At 38.8% G+C, this 19769-nt stretch overlaps 1 protein-coding gene across 1 annotated transcript in view; it reads right to left on the bottom strand.

Annotated features, from left to right (window-relative positions):
- Positions 1-19769, bottom strand: part of OSBPL2 (oxysterol binding protein like 2) — a 35125-nt gene that overhangs the window by 2956 nt on the left and 12400 nt on the right. The window contains exons 3-14 of the mRNA XM_018073818.2: positions 18242-18406; positions 11844-11991; positions 11555-11630; positions 10236-10370; positions 9068-9165; positions 8207-8389; positions 5544-5651; positions 4769-4858; positions 3998-4118; positions 2029-2157; positions 1752-1875; positions 998-1088 (exon numbers count right to left, since the gene is read on the bottom strand). Of these exons, the coding sequence (XP_017929307.1) occupies positions 998-1088; positions 1752-1875; positions 2029-2157; positions 3998-4118; positions 4769-4858; positions 5544-5651; positions 8207-8389; positions 9068-9165; positions 10236-10370; positions 11555-11630; positions 11844-11991; positions 18242-18278 (1340 nt within the window). The 5' untranslated portion in view covers positions 18279-18406. The remainder of the gene's footprint in view (positions 1-997; positions 1089-1751; positions 1876-2028; positions 2158-3997; positions 4119-4768; positions 4859-5543; positions 5652-8206; positions 8390-9067; positions 9166-10235; positions 10371-11554; positions 11631-11843; positions 11992-18241; positions 18407-19769) is intronic.

Here is a 19769-nt window from a genome sequence, read left to right as displayed (position 1 = left end):
GCATAAAGTCAAGAAAGAGAATAAAATTAGTTTTAAAATTGCTGTCCTATTTTTAATAAAACTAACAATGACACTCTAGTTTATATAACATACATTAATTTACTTTAAAATAATGCCAAAACAGTTACACAATCGTTTTTGTAAATTCATCCAAAGAGGAAACAGTTTTGTTCTCCAGAGCTGTGCTCTGCACAGAACATCAGCAGCTGCTCATTTTTTAGCCACGTTGACTGAAAACAATTTTATGCTCTCTGGAAGAGATTTTCAAAGGCATTAACTGGAATTGGCCCGTAGCTGCTCCTCCAGGCTTCGGGAAGAAAATGTTTTCTCTTCTGAATTTCATGAAAGCACAGGAGCATCCCAAAGTTCTTGCCTTTGAAGGAAGCACCTGCAGGGACTGGCTGTGAGCACACACTTGACTGCACAGCACTGGCAGCTGCAAAAAGCAACTTGTGGGAGCAGCAGCCAAATCACACATCACTCCCTGATGCACTCTGTGACTGAGAAGTCACTTGAATATGCAATTCAAAAAGCACTTTTTCAAGTATCCAAGCCAAGAAATCCAAAAAGTGTGAAAATAAAAGGCCTTAGAGGGCCACAACGTCTCACCTGACTGCCAAAAGCTGGACAGGAATTGGTTAAAGGAGAGATGAGACTTAACATTTTATTAATTCTAACAAAAATATGACCTCTGTAGGTTAAAAAAAAACACAAAACAAACACAAAAACCCACCAAAAAATCCCAGCATTACCATACTAGTTAATTATGACAGGTTTCAGCATTTATCATTAGATAATTTGTCCAGAACAGAGTTATCAGCAATTTTGGCTTCCAGCTACATATTTAATTGTTGACCCAGCAATGCTTCAAGAGACACTATAAACTGTGCTGTCACGGAGGAAATCAAACACATGCTGTCCTGAAGAAAAACCATTCAAGCAGGATATACCCAACTATGCCAATCTTAAACAACTGCCCACCCTCCTGCCCCCTTACCGTGTGTGCCACTCCACCTCATCCTTTGCACGCTCCTTGCGAGCAGCTCTTTGTTTCTCCTCTAGTCTCTCCTTCTCTTTGCTTGCCACATCTAGCCAACATTCCAAGAGAAATTGGTTACTTGGCAAAACAGGAGCAAAAATTAAGAGAAAACAGAAAAGACTGCAGAGAAATGTTCATTTAAGCACGACAAAGCATTTGCTGTACTCAGGTAACGAAAGCCTAAAACAGCCATTTCAGAAAAGCTGCTGCTACAAACGCAGAGTTGAAACTGAAATTTTAGTGTTTTATCTATCAGACACACTGCACTGAGACAGCAGGAAACAGTTCTGATTAGGTATAACAGAGAGAGTGATTTTTTTTCACTATTTGTCCATGTGTTTTCGCTGACAAACACCAGAGCAACAGAGCACGTCTGCTCACCACATGTCTTTTCAGACAAACTCCAGAGCAAGTGAGCATGTTGAGCATGTCTGCCAGCTCCCCCCCCCCAAGCTAACAAACATGCAAACACCCCATAACACAGGAGAGCAGCCCTGGGATCCACCTGGGATGCATCTGCTCTGCCAGACTTTTCTGGGAGAGAACACACATTATACATTGTTCAAACGCATGTTCATTACACAGGATGAAAAAGAGTTAAGGCTGCTCTGGGAATGAGAAACTGAAGACAGTGTTTCCTGTATCAACCTCCCTTTGGTCATCTCTCTCAAAACTTATTAATGTGGAAATATTTCCTGCAGCAAACACATACCCATGTTCCCATTCTCCATATTTCTGATATCCGGACGTAGCCGACAGTCAGTGGGAGCCAAAATTGCTTCCATGCCCTTTTCCAGCTCATTGAGACTCACAGCAAAACTGGTGAAATTGTACATCTTAAAAGCAAAATAAAGATAACATACAAGTTATTCTGGCAAAGTGGCACTAGATTCCCTACACTCAATGAACACAACAGAACTTCCAAGGGGAACTGTTCCCTTGGATAAGTCGCTGGCAAGAGCAACGCACACGGTGATTGAAATGGTTACCTGTGATGAGTTTGGTGGCCTACAATTTATTCTCCAAAGCAATTTACTGCCTGGTATGAACTGCACCGTGTCTTGAATCTCTGGCATATCATCAGCTTCATCATTTTCAGATTTAATATCATCTTCACTCTGAAAGAGAGGTAACATTTGGCAGGGGAATAAAGGAACATTGGACAGTTTCATCCACTCCACAGTGGCTGTTGAAGAATCTGTTCAAATTTGAGATACTAAACACTCTCCTGTATTTCTGCCTCTCCCATCATGTTTGCTTATCCTCACTCTGCACACCGTTCCTCTCACTTTTAATGTAATGTCTTGCTCCTGATATCCCTGAATAGTCTCCCACCCCTTAAGTACAACTTGAATGACTCTTTTAAAAAAAAAATCAATAATAGTAATAACAGTAAATTAATGTCTTTCAGAAGTGTTCTCTCCAGCTTCCCTTCTATTCTATGCCATAGCTTAATTTCACCTAACATGACTATTTGAGGTTGAAATGAGCCAGGAACTGCAATTTAAACCAGTGCAAGTTCCCATAATGGCCTTAAGAGTCACAAATAGGGCACACCTGCTTTTGGATATTGCTTCATCATTTACAAAAGATCTGAATGTGTGGTTAGAAAAAGATAAGCCCTTGTTTCAGTCCAATTTCCTATGATCCAGACTCTAATCACAATTGTCACTGCCAGTTTTCTCACTGTGAATACTGTGTACTTCAGTTTATGAATCCAGTGTCTTTCCTTCAAAGTTCCTTTGTTACCAGCTGCACTGCCATAATGCACATAAAAAAATCCTAAATTCAGAAGGCTGCTCTCAGAATCTGAGAGAATCTGACTGTTGCAGGACACAGACAGCTACATTGTGGAATTTTAGAGGATTTCTCCATGAGAACCCATTAAAAACCACGACAACCAGAAAGGAAGTTTGAGGCAATAACATCCTGGAGTGACAGTATCAGAGTTTTCCTCACTCCCACCCCCTTTTATTTCCTTTCTGCCTTCTCTGACATGGCTCATTTATTTTATTCAAAAATACCCTACTAAGTTAAACAGGGCCTGTTTTATACACTAGAAAACAGCTCCATATGGTTAAGAGTCTAATTTCAATCATTTGGTTTGAGTATTCATTATTTAAAAAGACACTTCTAGGCTACTTTCCATGTCAACATCTGGTTTACTGTTAGACAGTTCCCCATCTAAATATAGACACAACAGGAAGGAAGGAAAGAAAGAGTTGATTTTCTTAAGATGAACAGAACCTTATTATTTAAAAAAAAAGTCAAAATATAAACCTGTACCATGACAGAATCCAGAGCCAAAAGCAAGGCCTGTTGTTGCTCTAGATCCTTCTGATGTAAATACTTTTAAAGTTTGAGCCTCTTAACACTAAGAATGATTGGCTTCTGTTCAACCTTTCGTTTTCATTGAGCAACCAGGGTCTGCAAGACCCTGTTGATTTCAGGAAACCCAGCAGTCCTTTGCTGCACCATTCAACATTTTCCATACAACACTGAGGCTTTTGAACTAATCACCTGACACTGCTTATAAGTGGGGGAAAACCCCAGCATGTTTCCAAATCTCTTTGTTGTCAAGGTTGTCTCTGTCACAAATTCTGATACACCAAAAGGTGTATCTGACTTTAAAAAAATATAATTTTTTTTTTTACTGCCCAAATCCTAGTATTTTTATCCCTGGAGTTGGCAGTAGAGCCACTTTCCTCACAGACTGACAGGACACCAGTTTGGGGGTTGATATTTGATGACTTCTCTCTGACAAATTTCCAGCAAACACCATCCCATGAGCTCTCTTCTATGCCAGCAGCTCACAGTACATCTGCAAAGTGCCAAGTGTCTTTTCACAGCCTCCATCCAACCCCTACCAAATGACAGACAGCTTTTTAATCCTCCATTCACACCTGGCCATTTCCCTAAATAAGATGTTCTGTTTTCATTTCTGATATTTCACCTTACCAGCTTCTTCTTCTGCTCTCCACCTCTCTTCTCACTCTTTTTGTAAGTCTCATATGTGGTGGGATCAGTGCACCACAGGCACTCTGTCCACTTGCCATAGATCACACACAGCTTCTTTCTGCTGCAGAGAAAAGCAAAGGAGACTGAGCTCTTGCTTCTTATTGAGCCTTCCAAGCCAAGCCATGCAGATTCTGATCTATATTAAACACCCAGTTTCTACTTTGCTGCATTTTATGTTTCTGCTTGCAGATTTCACAGAATCACAGAATGGGTGATTCCTAGAAACCAGATATTTGATAATGCAAAGAAAAAGATTCAGCTCATTCCAGTCTTTCAGGCAGAACACATCCTCATGAGAGTCACATGCTTTTGCCACTGTTAAATGAGAGTGGGTACATCAAAGCCAACAGTTTGCAGCAGAGACTCGGAGCCAGGAAACAGGTTTGAGTTAATTAAAACCTTCTAATAACCATAGTCTCATTATTTTAAACTGAAGACTGGAATTATGACTGTACAACAGTGAAATCAGTTGCAAATACTCTGTATTTTTCCTGGATACCTTTATTTCAAAAGACTTGACTGTAGAGTTTTTCTAATAATGCTTAAAATTATCACCCTTGGAATCAAGGGGGTTAGTGCTAAAAAGAACAAAAATGGGTTACAATCTTCATTGGTAACAACTTTACAGTCACATCAGTGTGGTCACTATGTCAGCAAAAGAAATGCCCCAGTGCCCAGAAACAGAGAGACCAAGAGGCTTTTATGACTTACTGTTTGTCCTGAATGTATCCCTCTACTCTGTGAAGCTCTTTCCCAAACAGTCCACATGGTTTAAAATTAAGGACACATTTATCTCCAGTACTGTAGAGGAAATAAGTACAAGCTTGAAGAAGCACGCCTCTAAATACATCAGTAAGTTACCTTTTTTTACCTTATTTAGGTTTTTTTCATATAGTTACAGTTAGTTGGGGGCTAGTTATTTATTATTTTTCTTTAAATACGGTTTATTATCTGACCAGGGCATTAAAAAAGGCACACAAATGTCAAAATTCCACACAACAAACAAAAAAGAAACAAATATGCACATGAAGACATCAGCCTGTGCTGTACCCCTAATTTAAGACATTCTCCATTATCAAAACTAAAAAAAAATGACAAATCACAATCAACATGATAGAGGTTTACTCCAAGACTCCAACAATTATTCCATTTAATGGTTCTGGAGTTAAATTTCAATTCTGTTCTCTGTCAACAGGGCTGAATTTGAATGGGTAACTCACAAAAGTAAAACCTTTGCAGCCCATAAGACATTTGGCCTTATGCCTTTTCATTAACACTACTATGACAAGTAAGCCCAGCCCAAGGGATAGTTTGCATTTGTCAGAAATGGATTAAAACAAAACAAGCAAAAATAACCCCAAGACTTTGGAGCTATAAACCAAAGCTTCCCGTGTCTCTGACAAAAGTCAAAACCATCTGCTTTGTAACACAACTGACCACACAGCAGTGCCCACGAGCCAACCCTCAGGTCCATGATTAGCATTACCTGTGATTTACAATTTCTACTGTTCCATACTGTTCTAACCACAGTTTACCAATAATTACATTATGTACACAACAGGTTGGATTTGTCCATGTGTAAGCTTCATTGTGCCTGTAAGGAAAACAAAGAAAGAAATCAATTTCTTGAGTTTGAGATGGAATGCAAGCCTGTTTACAATTCTGTTCTGGCAGGGCAAAATATTTAGCAGCCCTATGAACAGACAGCACTTAACTTCAAAACAGAAAAGAAACAGACTCTTCTTTACAGGCCAACAATGTGTCATATCCAAACATTAGTGCAAGTTAATAAAGTGATATTGCCTTTATTTTTCTCCCTTCTCACATAAGTCTCACAGTTGCTGTGCTTTGGATTACGAATTTCAGCCCAACACAAAGAGCAGCCCAGGAATTCATCTTTTCCACTTGCACTTTTAAAGTTGCAGGCAGGAGAACCAGACTGGCAGCCTAACACCTAACAGTGTCTTCTATTCAATTGCTGCAACAACAGTAAACTGCAGTAGTGGTTTTCACAAATATGCCACAAGTTTCCTCGTTAGTAATTGAGGCCTGTTCAGCACCACTGAAGGCAATTTTGGGGGTGTGAGTGGTTATTTCTTTTTTTAGGTTGTTTTTTTTTAACACCAGTGGGAGAAAGAGCGCTATTTCAAGCTTGACAAACATGACATTTAAAAATTGTGTTTACTACTCAATTCCATCCTTTCCCCAAAGATTTACTGAGAAGACAGAAAAGTCCTAGAATTGAAGAATTTTCCACTTGGTTTCACTTTTGGTTTAATGTTTTGTGAAAAGTTTTAAAGGTGAGTTAACAGATTCTAAATCCTTAAAAGACATTATCCTATAAATGGTAAAAAAATTAAACAACAGGATTCCCATTATTACCAGCAGAGTCAAAGCCATCTATTTTCACTCATTTTCTGTGCTGGTAAAAGAAATGCTGAAGTTACTTGCTTGGCAGTCAATCCATCTTAGGAAAGCTTGCAAACTCTACTTTAATACAAAATAATACAGAGACAAGCAGTGTCATCTGTAACAAATGTCTTGTACTTCTATTTCCAGTAAGTATGGAGAGAACACTCCTATTTAATGTTTCCAACCTGTCATTTTCCAGTACAGAGAAGTAACAAATCATTGAAGTCTGACTATTTCCACAGCTCCTTTTCTTCTTTAGAACAATGACTACTCTTCAAGTGGGGAGAAAAATACCAGAACTCCTCAAATTCATCCTACCAGCCTTTAAGCACAGTTTTATTCCTGAACTACTTGACACCAAAAGCTGTACAGTATAAACCAAAACCCCACACAAGGCACTTCTGGCGAGGGCTGATAAATTGAAACACTTTTTGTGCTGGAGAAGTGCCTTGTAATTCCTGTTTTGAAAGCAGTCATGGTTAACATAAATGCACGATTTTATACTGACACAGTTTTGCCAAACAGCTCCTTGTTCACTCAGGCCTTGAGTAGTTCTCAGACTCCTCAAACCAACAGAATGGTTTGAATCACAGCACTGAGAGGCTCAAAATTTGATTTCAGCTTCTGCTGCTAACTTGAAGCAATTATTTAAAATAAACCCTTTAATTGTTTATATTCCAGTTTAAATCTGAGCCCTGTCATTTGATTAGGCTGAGGAAGAATTTTAATAGTCTTCTAAATAAAGGCTCTCAAGCAAATGTTATTTTGGTCACATCTGCATTCTGCACTAACATTCATAGTTATTTCTGCATTCAGAAGAAATTTCCTCTCATCACCAATTATATCCAAGACCAGTTCATACTTTTATAAACTTTGGAAGATTAGATGCCAACAGCTTGAAAATTAATCTGCTTCCAAAAGGAAGTACAGGAAAAGTCAATGCTTGCTATGGCAGGCAAGTTGAGTCTTTATTGAAACCAAATGTCTAGAAATTTCTTAAGACAACATTTCAAAACCCACTCAAAGTTAAGCCTCATGAAAGCTTTTATAAAAACACCTTGAAGTGCTCAACTGCAGAACACTTTTCCTGCAACTATTCCAGTGCATCCTCATGTCCCACTTGGGAAAGCTCCAGTCTTTGTGCCACCAGGGCACAAACCAGCTTATGGGAAGTCACTCATAATTCATGAGAGACAAGCCTGGGAGTAATTAAGAGAGGCATTCTTGATTTTAATAGGAAGTTGATCCTTCCCAGGAAGTGTTAAGGCAATCCTGACGAGTTTCTCATGTTCCCTTATCACAAAATTGTGAGATGTAGTTCTTTCCACACAAACATTGACACAAACAACCAAAACCAAAAACAATATTAAGAATTGAGATGAGCTTGAACAGCCCAGTAACAGAATTTTATATCTACATTTCAATTTTACGTGCCTTCACAGAACTAGCTTTGAGTAGCATTCAATTTTTAAAAAATGCTTATTTTCACAGTGGAAAAACTGGGTTGAATTGCTACAGCTATGCAAGCATGATATAACTTTAAAAAAAACCAGAGTCTTGAAATCAAGCAGTGAAAATTAACTTGGAAATCAATTCTTACAACCTCTTCAGCAAGAGGTTTTTAGGTAATCACCCCTGAAGAGCCAACAGAATGATTATTACCCATCCTTTTATTCAAGTAAATGATAAGGAGATCAACATAAAAAAAAAAAAGAGTTATTTACTTCTCATACTCACTTCAGAAGCTCCAAAGTAATTGTTCCCCGAGGCTCTGCTTCTATACTCTTTCCCCAGAATTTTAGTTTGGGATAGATTGATCCATGAAATATGAAGTCCTTATTGAGGCCTTCAGAATAAAATGCACTAATAGGTGGGTGGTGGCTGACTTGCTCAGATATAAACCTAAATCCTAAATCCTCCCTAGCAAAAACAAAAAAGACAATTAAACAGTAAGTATTTTGTTTTAATATTAGAAAAGAGTGACTTGATACTTTAAAAAAATTTGCAGGATTTCAAAATAAACTGAAGGTAAGACTTCTCCTTTTCTAGTTTCATGACACATTTACAATTAATGAAATGAAAGGATTTGTACTCTGAACACTTTCTTTTTATACCTCAAACCAGCCTTCTATCCAGAAAGGCACCTGAACTAGTTTCACTGAAATAACTCATGAAAGTACAGAAACTCTTTGGGCAGCAGGAGAAGGTCTGACTGAAAATTCTTTTCTCTACTGCAGACATATCACCCATTTATTTAATCAAGCTGGAAGTCCTTCAGACTAATTCCTCTATCTGATATGATCAACAAAACAATGTTTAAATTAATTAATAGTGTCTGGTCAGGAAATGTCTTTGGAGGAAGAACATGGACTGATTTTTCTCTGAATGATTCAAAGAAATAATTCTCTGCCTAAAGCTAGAAATACAATTATTAGCTTTTATAACAACTTCTCAAAGATTTTGAGATAGTTTGACAAAAAGAATTTTAGCTCTACTCGGAAATATAATTTAGTAGTATTTTACTACAACCAAACTAGTACAAGTCTGCTAACTCAAGAACACAAACAGGCCCAGTTCCCAATTTAAAGTAATTATTACCTGGTTAATTCATAGGTTTCTCCTAACAGTGGGTTAAATGGTTTGCCAGTTCTCTCCCACTGAGAAGCTACAGCAGAAACTGCAAAAGCAGCTACAGCCTGTAAGGAAATTAAGAACACGCTGCTATGAGAAGAGTACATTAAAACTTTAAGTTTAATGTATTAATTTGTTGCACATTACAGTATTTCATTATTATTCCAAAAAGAAATTGCTAAATATTGCTTAAGGTAAAAATATTTGCAAGCCATGGGTAAGTGACACAGAAGTGGAAAAATATAAGCATTTATTAAGATTCTCATTTCCCAAAGGAACTATTTTCTGTAGTAAGTTCTGTCAGGTTGCACTCTGCCCTATCTTCTCTACAGACCTCTATGAGGTCAGCCTGGTTTCTAATATCTACTTTCTCCCCATTTTGACTGTCCCCCACCCTCCGCTCATTGGGAACAGTGCCCTCCTTTCCCAGTGTCAGGCAAGAATTACTTCTAACAGAGATGAGACCTCTTGAATCACCCCAGCAGGTACAAATGACACTCAGGAGCTCCTGCAGGCTGGGAAGCACAGGTATGGACTATACAGACACAGAATACAAGATAAATATTCCAGTTTCACTTTCAAAACAGAGCTGTGAGTGATACCAGTATAACCTAATGCACACAGGCCTGGTTTCACCATATTTTCCTCCTTGGTGTGAAACCAGGGAGGTACTATATTCTACTCCCAATAACAACCAGTTCTGGGGAAGAAAAGAGTGGTAAATCTTGTCTCTGCCACAACAATTTTTCATACAGTAACTTCTAAATCACAAGGCCACTCAAAAACCAATTTAGGGTGGCTTAAAGCCAAGATTTCATCTTCATAACACATAAAACCACAAAAGGAGTCACAGATAAAGCAGCCCTGAAATGAGTTGAGGTTCCTGGGTATGGTCAGTTGTGGCACTTTCCTCCTTTTGGCTCAAACCCCGTGCACAGCACTGACTGTGAAAGTGTCACAAATATTTGATACAGCCACTATGAAACAAAAAACTTGTCTAGACAGACAAAAAGGGGCATTCTTATGGTAATGCCTGAGAAAGAAATACACTCAAGTGAGAAACTGTCTTAAAATCAAAGACTGGGAGAAAAAAAATCTTCTTCTGAAGCACCCAGAAGGTGGTAGGTGTTCTTACCTGCATTCTTTCCAGGGGATCTGCATGACTACAAGCCTTATTAATGAGGTATATGTGTTCCATATATTCTGTTATCCGCTGAAGGAAACTCAATGGCTCGTTGAAGACAATAGGCATGGTGATCTTGGACAGCTCCTAAATGACCAAAGGGCAGGTTAATTTCTTAGACACAACACTAAGTTAACAAGTGACAACTACAAGAATTTTGAAAATAAGTTGTGGGTGAGTTTATTAACAGCATTCTTCAAAGGACATTTGGCAAGCCTGTGGCAGACCTCCAAGTGCTACAGCCAAAAGGGGCTGGAAGCACTGCAGAACTCTACTAGCAACCTGAAATGATAAACAACTTCAGAAATTCATTCAGCTAACCTAGCAAATTCACAAAAAATGTTACCTTCTCTTCTGTAAAGCAGAAGAGGTTAAAATTTCCACAGATAGAGGTAATAATGTGCCAAGCAGCTCCATACTGATACCGAAGAGCCACATATTCCTTTGAAATCCTCACCTATTTGCACAATACCTATGTATTGTACTGTAGCAACCACAAATTAATTTTTGAAAGGAACAGTTACATAAAGAATAGTATGTGAATTGCTCTAACAAATTTTAGTGGCTTTCTTTAAGCAACCTGCTATTTGTGTCAGAACGTTCCTCATTTCACATGTATAGATACAAGAAAGACACAAAGTTCACACAGATTTCCAATTCCCCAGGTCTTTCACTATATCCAAGCAAATCTGGCTGTTTAATTATAAAGTTGCAGTCATGACTGAGCATTAAAGCATTCATGTAAGTGCTTAAAACTTAGTGGAAAGGAGAATGCAACATTCTCCTCATCTTGTCACAGGCAGCAAGGGAAAAATAATGTTAACTCTTACTGGCTTAAATTGATTTGGTCCAAGCAAAGATTCTAGTAAATAGACCACTCATCCCAACAAAAGGAGTTTTGACAGTACAGGTGTATCTCCTAGATGACATGCATTAAAAAAAATAAAGCCCTAAATGACATTTTGCTAAGTAAAGAACAAAAAAAGGCAAGATAAGAAAACATTAAGTTATTCAAACCATATTTGACTATACTTTTAATGGCTTTGGTCTAGTTCTTAAAGGACAGCTTCAGAAATGCAATCCACATATTCCAACAGTGAAAGAAAGTATGGATGTTGAGACCTAGAGTTGCAATTTAAAATTATGCTCCTTAGTGAAAAAAAATGCAAAATGCACCAGATATTATTCTGTGTCTTAATGTCTAAGCAATAAAATTAACCAGATGACACTGGCAGACCCAACATCAGCATGCTTCATCCAGGCTAACTTACCAGTCCAATGCATTTTTTTAATATGCTCCACACACTAAAATCACTTCTAGAAAACATTGGGGCAGGTAATGATGTCCTGCAATGGAAAAAAAAACCCAACTGTCATTATCAACCCTTTACATAACAAGCCATTTTCATTCGTAGGTATTGAAGTAATGTATAAAGGAAGTAAAACTTTAACCTAGACTTGTCACAGGAAGCAGAGACACTATATGAACAGTGATACTCCAAAAGATAATGAGCCAGCAGATGCTCACTCCTCATTCACTGTGTAGCACTGTGTGTTTACCTGTGTCTCTTAATTCCATTTTCTTGAATCTCTGTCTCCCCGTTATGCTTTCCCGTCCTATTGCTTTGGTGTGGATCTAGATCAAGCATTTCTGGAACTTTATGATTTGCTTCTGAAAAGTCTCCTGAAGAATTGTCGGAATCAAAGCCTGTACAAAAACCATAAGGTAACAGTTTTCTTAGGAACCTTATCATGCCACAGAGTGCCACTCACACTTTACAAGTCTCACACCTTAAGTACACTTATACCAGGTTAGTTTATTTTAAAGAGTATCAGAGTGAAAGCCCCTCATTAAGCTACCTAATTTCCAAGAGTATTATGAGCCAAGTATTGTATTAGAATCAAGAATTCTCAACTCATTTTTCACACTGTTGAATATAAAACCAATTTAGAATCTTAAAAGAGAGTAGCTCCTAATCAGATTAGCTGTATTGTCTCCTCTTCAGAGCTGCAGTGTGATTACTGTAATTTTGTTCAGTTATGTAGTTTTCCTCAAAGGCCTTAAAATAATTTAACTTACATTGTTAACAGGCAAGGAGAAAAAAGAAAAAAAAGAAAAGAGCAAGGGACCATTTCACAATCCAGGGGCAAACACTCAGACAACTGGAGGCACAGAAATGCAGGATATCTTAACTTCTTTTTGCCACCCATGTGTGCAAACCGTGTAACACTTCCCTAAAGGTTCCAGCAGGAACCTGTGGACTCCAAGATGAATTGTTCCCTGAGCTCTCCAAGTGACCCACAGCATGCCCTGCTGTTTTAAGGAATACATAACATAATTTTTGCACTCCTTTCATTCCATCTATCACAACCTGGGCAGCCACTTGTCTATGTGCTGAGTTACCATCACACTCAGCTACAGCCTATCCCAGAGTCCAGCTGTGGGTCCACAAAGATTCTGAAATATTACAAAGCAAGTGAACACTCTAATGGAGTAAAGAAATCAATTTTGAGACAGATTATTTCAATTTTAAATAGAGTAAAATGTTGTGATCCTCTGTCTTTAACTTTCTAAATAAACAGATTAATATGCTTTTAAAACCTTCTTAACAGCTTTGTGTTAACCTCTCCAACAGCTGCTTTTACTGTACTGGAGGAATTCATGCAAGGTACACTTTCACACCCAAAAAGCTGCATTTTTTTCAGATATCAAGACCATGACAGTAACATCCAAAACTGCACCAGGAAGTACCAGTGATATGATCTTATTTGGTAAACAGCAGGTGTAATGGGTGATGTCATGTCTTACCCTGTCTCCTACGTTTTGATGTCACAAGCATTTAATTACAGAGCAACAACCACACCTGGCCAGTCAGTACTCAACTGGAAAGTATGATAGTCACATATAGATTCAGGTAGTTAAAATGAAGACTACCCTGAAACACCTGTCTTCCAGAAATACACATGTGAGTTCAACTTCAGTGAACTCACAACAAAGTATTTATGATCTTAAAATGGTATTTCTAATCATATTTGGAACCTGTTAAAGTACAAGGAAGTAGAAAAGGCAAATACTTCAGGGCACAGCAAAATAACTTTTATTAGTTTGACTGACAAGCTAATAAAGTTGGGAAAAAAACCTGACAAAGTTGGAAAAAAAGGATGAGGTACATGTGCCCTCACCTAGAAAACCAATCAAGTTCACACAACACAAGGAACAGCATCACTTCAATCACTGGTTTATAGAAGATTAGTTACAAAAACATGTTACTTGAATTTCAGTCTTTACATTGCACCTGAAACCCTGCAAATCCTATCAAATGTTCATTATGTTATCCACACTAGTTTTTCTGCTTCTCCATGATTCAAAATTGGTTTGCCCTGTTCCTGTACAGCACAACAGTAATTTAGATTCTGGTATATATATTATTTATGGACGACAATATGTCACTGGTAAGAAAATCAATGCCAATTCAAACAAGTGTCTTGCAGACAAGCAACAAAAATTAAATCCCCGCTCCAGAAAAGTAAGACACATCAGAATGGTAAGTCTGCTTTATTAGAGTGTACCTCCACCTAATTACTTTAAAAAAAAACCCAACCAAACCCACTTGGGTTAATCCCAGCCAGATCATCACTAGACTTTCAACTCCACTTTCAACCTCAAGCTTCACATGGCTTGTCCACTACAAGCTCACTGAGAAAGTTTCAAAAGCTGCTTCTCAGTGAAGTTCAAAGTGCTATAGTTTTGTGAACTACCCAGAGAATGTTCTTCACAGAGGAAGTAGATCTGCAATAAAAATAGTTTACTGAAACGATCTGTTGTAGTTTTGCTTACACCTCTCCCATTTAAGCTTTGAACCTGAGAAACTGAGTAGCTAAGTTTTACTTACAGGACAGTTTTCACACTGAAAAGCCACTGGAAGTGAGGATAAAAAAGGGAATAGGGAGTCACACACAGAAATACAATGTCAAAAATTAATCAGACATTCCAACTTATGTGCATTAAGGGTGAAACAAAGGCTTTTAAGAAGTCTTAAATTTTCAAAGTAAAATACTTAGGTTGAGTGCCAACACGAATCTATTTCAAGAACTTAAAAGAAAAGTGACTTGCCAGTAATTCTAGTTCTCTTAGCCTTCCTCTTCCACATCCTGCAAATGAAACAAGTCCACACAGACTACGCTCCACATCAGCCAAGGGAGCAGAGGCACCCGGTTCTGTGAGTCATGTACATGAGAACACCCCTTTGTACAGTCAGCAACTTCCCTGAGCACTAATTAAGCCTTGTCAGCCCAGACAGAAAGGGAATCAAAACAGCAGAGTACTGAGAGCCTTCAGTCCTAAAAAGGGCATAAGGAATAGGGATAAATATGCTAAAAGTGTAGACAGCAAGTGAAGTAAGAGGTATTTTTTTCTTTGCCAGAAATTAGAATTCTACACTTTCCAAAACAAGTCCATCTTCACAACCTGTAGCTGATGGGAGGCAGGTTGGCCTTTCACAACATCTGTACTTAAACATTAAAGCAGAATCCATTGATTCAGTCTGATCCAGGCATTATGAAAATATATTCATTTGGCAGCAGATACTTCATTTCCTCCTCTCCATGTGAAACCAACAGTTTACAGTGAACAATATCCTCACAAATACACCATGCTAGATTAACCTCATGGTGGGCACAGAACAGATTTCCATGGAACGGCGGGTCAATATTTAAAAAAGCAAAATTAAACCATCCATGTTCTCAAAAATAAATTGCTCTGGTAAATAGCCAAGAATTTTCCTGTTCTGTGGCAGCCCTTTCACAAAACACTTTGGTAAATAGGTATCTGACAGAATTAATGAAGGATACAGCTCTGATAGAGCAGACCCTGGTGGCACATAGTCTTTATAAAGTCTGCATCAAGATTAGCACGCCCAAGGTGACATAGATCAAAGTATGCTTTGTTTTGAGAAAAAGCAGATTATTGACAGCTGTGCTGTCGGGAATTAACTGTCAAGTTAACGTCAAGAATTAGCTGAGACCACAAGTAACATTCCCAAGGGATTCCCAAGGGGAGTACTCATTCATGAGGCAAGGATGTCAAGTGTCAGCAATGCTAATAACCTCTGAATGCAAAGAAAATTCTCTCCATGGAAACTCTTTACTGGTCACTAACTCAATTCATCACCTGAACACCCCAATCCATCCTGCACCCTCACGAGTGTAATCATCACCCAGTCAGGGGCAAACCATCTGCCAGGAGGATGATTCCCAACCACACAGCTTGCAATTCCATCCCACGAGAATGTCTTTTGGATGCGATGGGACAGTGTCAGAAGCAGGAAACTTCTCAGCCAAGGAGTTGAAATCCACCACAACAAAAAATCAGGGGTCTCCTTAGGACAGATTCAAATTCTAGAAGTGGATGCCATCAATTAATAACTACAGAAAAGTTGTGGCTTCCTCAAGGAGTGAGCCCATATTATCTTAAAGGTGGCAGCATACTACCTGGGCTGCTCCTGAGAACCCTGTAGAATTCCAGAGAGTAACTCCCCACGGAGTCCAAGTGCTCTAAGCCTGGTTTGCTACTTACAGGACACAAATCACGGTACCCAATTACTAAAATCACTGAACTTGTGGGAACACTTTGCAGCTCCCTCTGGGGAAACCAGGACCCAGGACTTGGCAGGAGCAAGAGCAGGGCATGGTGAACACACTGTTTTCATCTCAACATGGAGCTGAGACACAGATGAAGAATGTGCTTGTTCCTGGCAGCGATGTCCCAGTCCTAGAGTTCGAGCAGAACAAGTACATGTCTAAAGGTGGCTTCTGCTCATCTACTCATCTGATGTAGAAGTAGGAGAGTATCCTTGGAAAGAACAGACCAAGGAGTCTGCCAAGGGCATTTAACTTTTTTTAATCAAAATTTGGAACCCCAAATCCTGAAGTTTTTACTGCAGAATCTGGAAGCTAAACTTGGCTCAGAAAGGACCTTGACTATGAACTCGATCTCTGGCAATACTGAGTCTACATCTAACATGTCCAGACCATTAAAAATATAACACACAGATAGGCATGATCAAGACCCATAAAACATAAAAAAATTCAACAAAGCACTATCTGAAAGATACAGGAGCAAAGAGTTGCTACAGCAGCTGGGGAACATGAATGTAGAAAGACCTATTTACAGGTTGTTCTTTGCATCAGATTTATGTACGACTTGAACAAGACACAGCTACAAAGAACCAGGTCTGGCTTCAAAAGGTTTGTGCAAGTAATTCATCAAACTGTCAGCATCTTCTAAAGCATCCAGCTAGAGAAAGGGATTGAGCATCTGTCTTTAAAGGCAGACAGTCCTGAGGGAGAATGAAGAAAACTATTCAGATTCTAAACTCAGCTTACTTCTCTTAAACCAAGTACCTGCAGGGCATGTTCCAGGGCAACACATATAACATATATATATATAAACTTATCTCCTGCCAGTACATTCCTCCCTGTGGAAGAATAAGATTAGGACAGGACAAGGAGTGCTCACAGAACTGATGCACAACATCCCACTTCTGAGCAGAGTCAGCCCAGACTGCAGGAACATCTCATGCACAATAGCTCAGAAGTCATTACCACCTGGAGTACTTGTGGGGGGAATGAACTCTTTGAGGTTCAGGCAAAAAAGAAGAGGAAAGAGGACAAAACTAGATGAGTCAAACACTGAGGGCTGTGCACTTCTGCAGCAAGAGACAAAGGAATGCATCGACCTCACAGCTGTACCACACAGACCTCATGCTCAGAGGCACATTTCTGTACACCTATTTCAGTGGAAAAAAATCTAGTTCATTCATGGCATTGGTCCTGAGCTCTTGGAATTGAAAGATTACTGAAGACATACGGCAACAATCCACTGTGTGTTCAAGATTTTAATGGTACAACAGTTTGATTTTACAAAGGATTTTGGAGTACTACCCCTATCACTCCCAGCTGGCATGAATGCAAACCAAATTTCCTCCTCTTCTCTGTGACATAGTTGTGACAAGTCCTATACAGCCTGCTGTCAGTCACACTGCTTCACCCAGCCCCCTCTGTTTACTCTCACATGCATTTCCAACCAACCATGTCTAAGTCCACCTTACCCACTTGTATCTACCATGTACTTCCACTCCTTCAGCTTTCAATGCTTCCCATTATTCTCTTCTCATTCCTGTGATCCTACATTAACCACTCCACACTCAACATTTCTCATTTCCCCCGTTACAGGACTTCTCAAGAGACATTTCAGTGGAAGACTTTAAAATTGTTTGAGATCTTTGAATAGATTTCCTTTATTAGAACACTTCAAGCATTTTATTTCTCCACCAAAACCACCTAAGGCTCTTACAAATACCTATTTATCCTTATTAGTTCAAAGTAAAGTACCATTTGGTACACTGCTTAAGTGTGAAGTGATTTAGGTTTAATTTTGTAGAAAAAATATGGGACTGCAAAGACTTTTGGCTCCCGATTTTGAAAGCACACTTCTACAGTAATTTGTTTCTGACTAGAAAAACATTTTCTACTTCAATTCCTTAGCAAAAATCTTCCATTAAAATAAAAAAAAAAAAAAGAAAATAATAAAATAACAGTAAAAACAACCCATGGAAAATATTTCACCTTTCAAAGGGTCTTAAAAGCATTACTTCTCAAGCTGCTATTAAATTACCTGCTTTTCCAGAAAACGAAAGTAAGACCTGGCCACTAAAGGACTGTTATAATGATAAAATGATAGCCAGCATTAAGCTTCAATAAAAACCCCTCATTTCCAAGCCTGAACACAAATTATAATTCTCTCTGTCCGCTTTTCAGCAGACAGAACTACAAGTTTTACCAACAGAGGCTTCGTTTTGATTTATTATTAACAGCCACATGTTACTGGCCCCTCACCACACACACACAATCCAATTTATAGCTTTTTTCCCCCCCTTGGCACTGTGCCCATCACTCACCCGTAACGGCATCATAAAACTCTTCTTCACCGTTCATCCTTCAGTGTGAAATCTCTGCACAGCCAATCCAGCTCCCTCTAATGCATCGTTGAATTTGATTTAAAGAGCAAGTATCTGTGTGCTGTCAGGGTCTTCTTTTGCAAATTCCCAGCTGCTTTAGATGATCTATTTGACAAGACAGGGAAACAGAATTAGCAGCTTCCACATTTCTTACGTGCACAAACACGCACACCTGACAAATACTAATTTTCCTATTTCCTCCCATAGTAAAAGATGGATTTTTGCATTCATAAGTAAACAGCCTTCTTTGATACCAAAGTAATTTTGAAGATGAATACTGCCTGCCACAAGAACAGTTGCTTTACTATGCCACCCTCCTCTCTCTATAAATACTTCATATACGTTACTGTAAAACATATCTTATTTACTGCAAGTTAAATTTCAAGTACAACTGAAAGGAGCAGAGAACTGACAGAAGAAAAAGACAGCTGGCAAACCAAAAATTCTTTTCAGCACAAGGACAAGCCTTACTGCATCCTTAACCAAGAATGCCAGGAACAAGAAAGAGAACAGTTGTATCTCAAAATCTGACCACTGCATAAAAAGGTTGGGCCTCACTCTACATCATGCAATCAGTACATAGTGAGCCTTAGAGAAGTTTTCTCAGGCTACTGCTATGAACCCTTGAAGAGACAAGTGGAGATTTTTCCATCTAGGAGGAGTGTAAAGAACCAACAAACTTTTCCTTGGTAGAACCAAGCAAATAACTTACAGATTTATGAAGCATTCCAGCTCTACTTTATGCATAGACTAAATCAGGTTTTTTCCAGATGGTTGGCAATGGTGTAATGCAAACATTTTTACTTCACCCAACCTTAGTTTAAGGAGAGAATGAGAAAATTTAGTTTCCACTCTTAAAAATGTTCACCAGGTACCAACAACAAGCCAAGTACACCACAACAGACAACAGCATGGCAATGCTATCGATATCTCCTCCAGAACAACCTCAATCTGTCAGTCTCAATTTTTTATGATCCTTGAAGATTCCACTGCTTTTGTGGCAGTAGTTTCTCCAGAGTAATTATAACTTGCACAATTCCATTCCAATTAGGAGAAACAAAGCCAGAAGCGCATTCTGCTCCTAGCAGAAGAGTTTACCATGTTTGAAGCCAATTCCTTCTTCTCTACAAGAAATCAAACTGTGTTTCAAGCCTTTTTCCCCTCACTGCCCAGAACAAAAGCTAGCTGAATGTCTCACACACATACAGTCCTTCCAATTGTCCATTCAGAAGGAGGAGCTAAACCAGCTTATTATGGAACTCATCTCAGTTAATGAATACAGTGTTCGCCTTGAAGTGTTCTGTCTGTCAAGGCCAGGTATTTCAGTTTGTCACTTGTCCCTTAGGAACTTCCCATTTCCTTGCTACTACAGGATTTTGTATCGATCTCTGCATCAGCAACATCATATTTATAAGTCCTCACCTCCACAAGAACAAAACTTTAAACATCTGCTTCTCAACTATTGCTA

This window comes from Manacus vitellinus, unplaced genomic scaffold (genome assembly GCF_001715985.3).
Source record: "Manacus vitellinus isolate BGI_N305 unplaced genomic scaffold, ASM171598v3 scaffold_26_pilon, whole genome shotgun sequence".
Taxonomy (NCBI): domain Eukaryota; kingdom Metazoa; phylum Chordata; class Aves; order Passeriformes; family Pipridae; genus Manacus; species Manacus vitellinus.
This window is presented reverse-complemented; position numbering and strand designations above follow the sequence as displayed.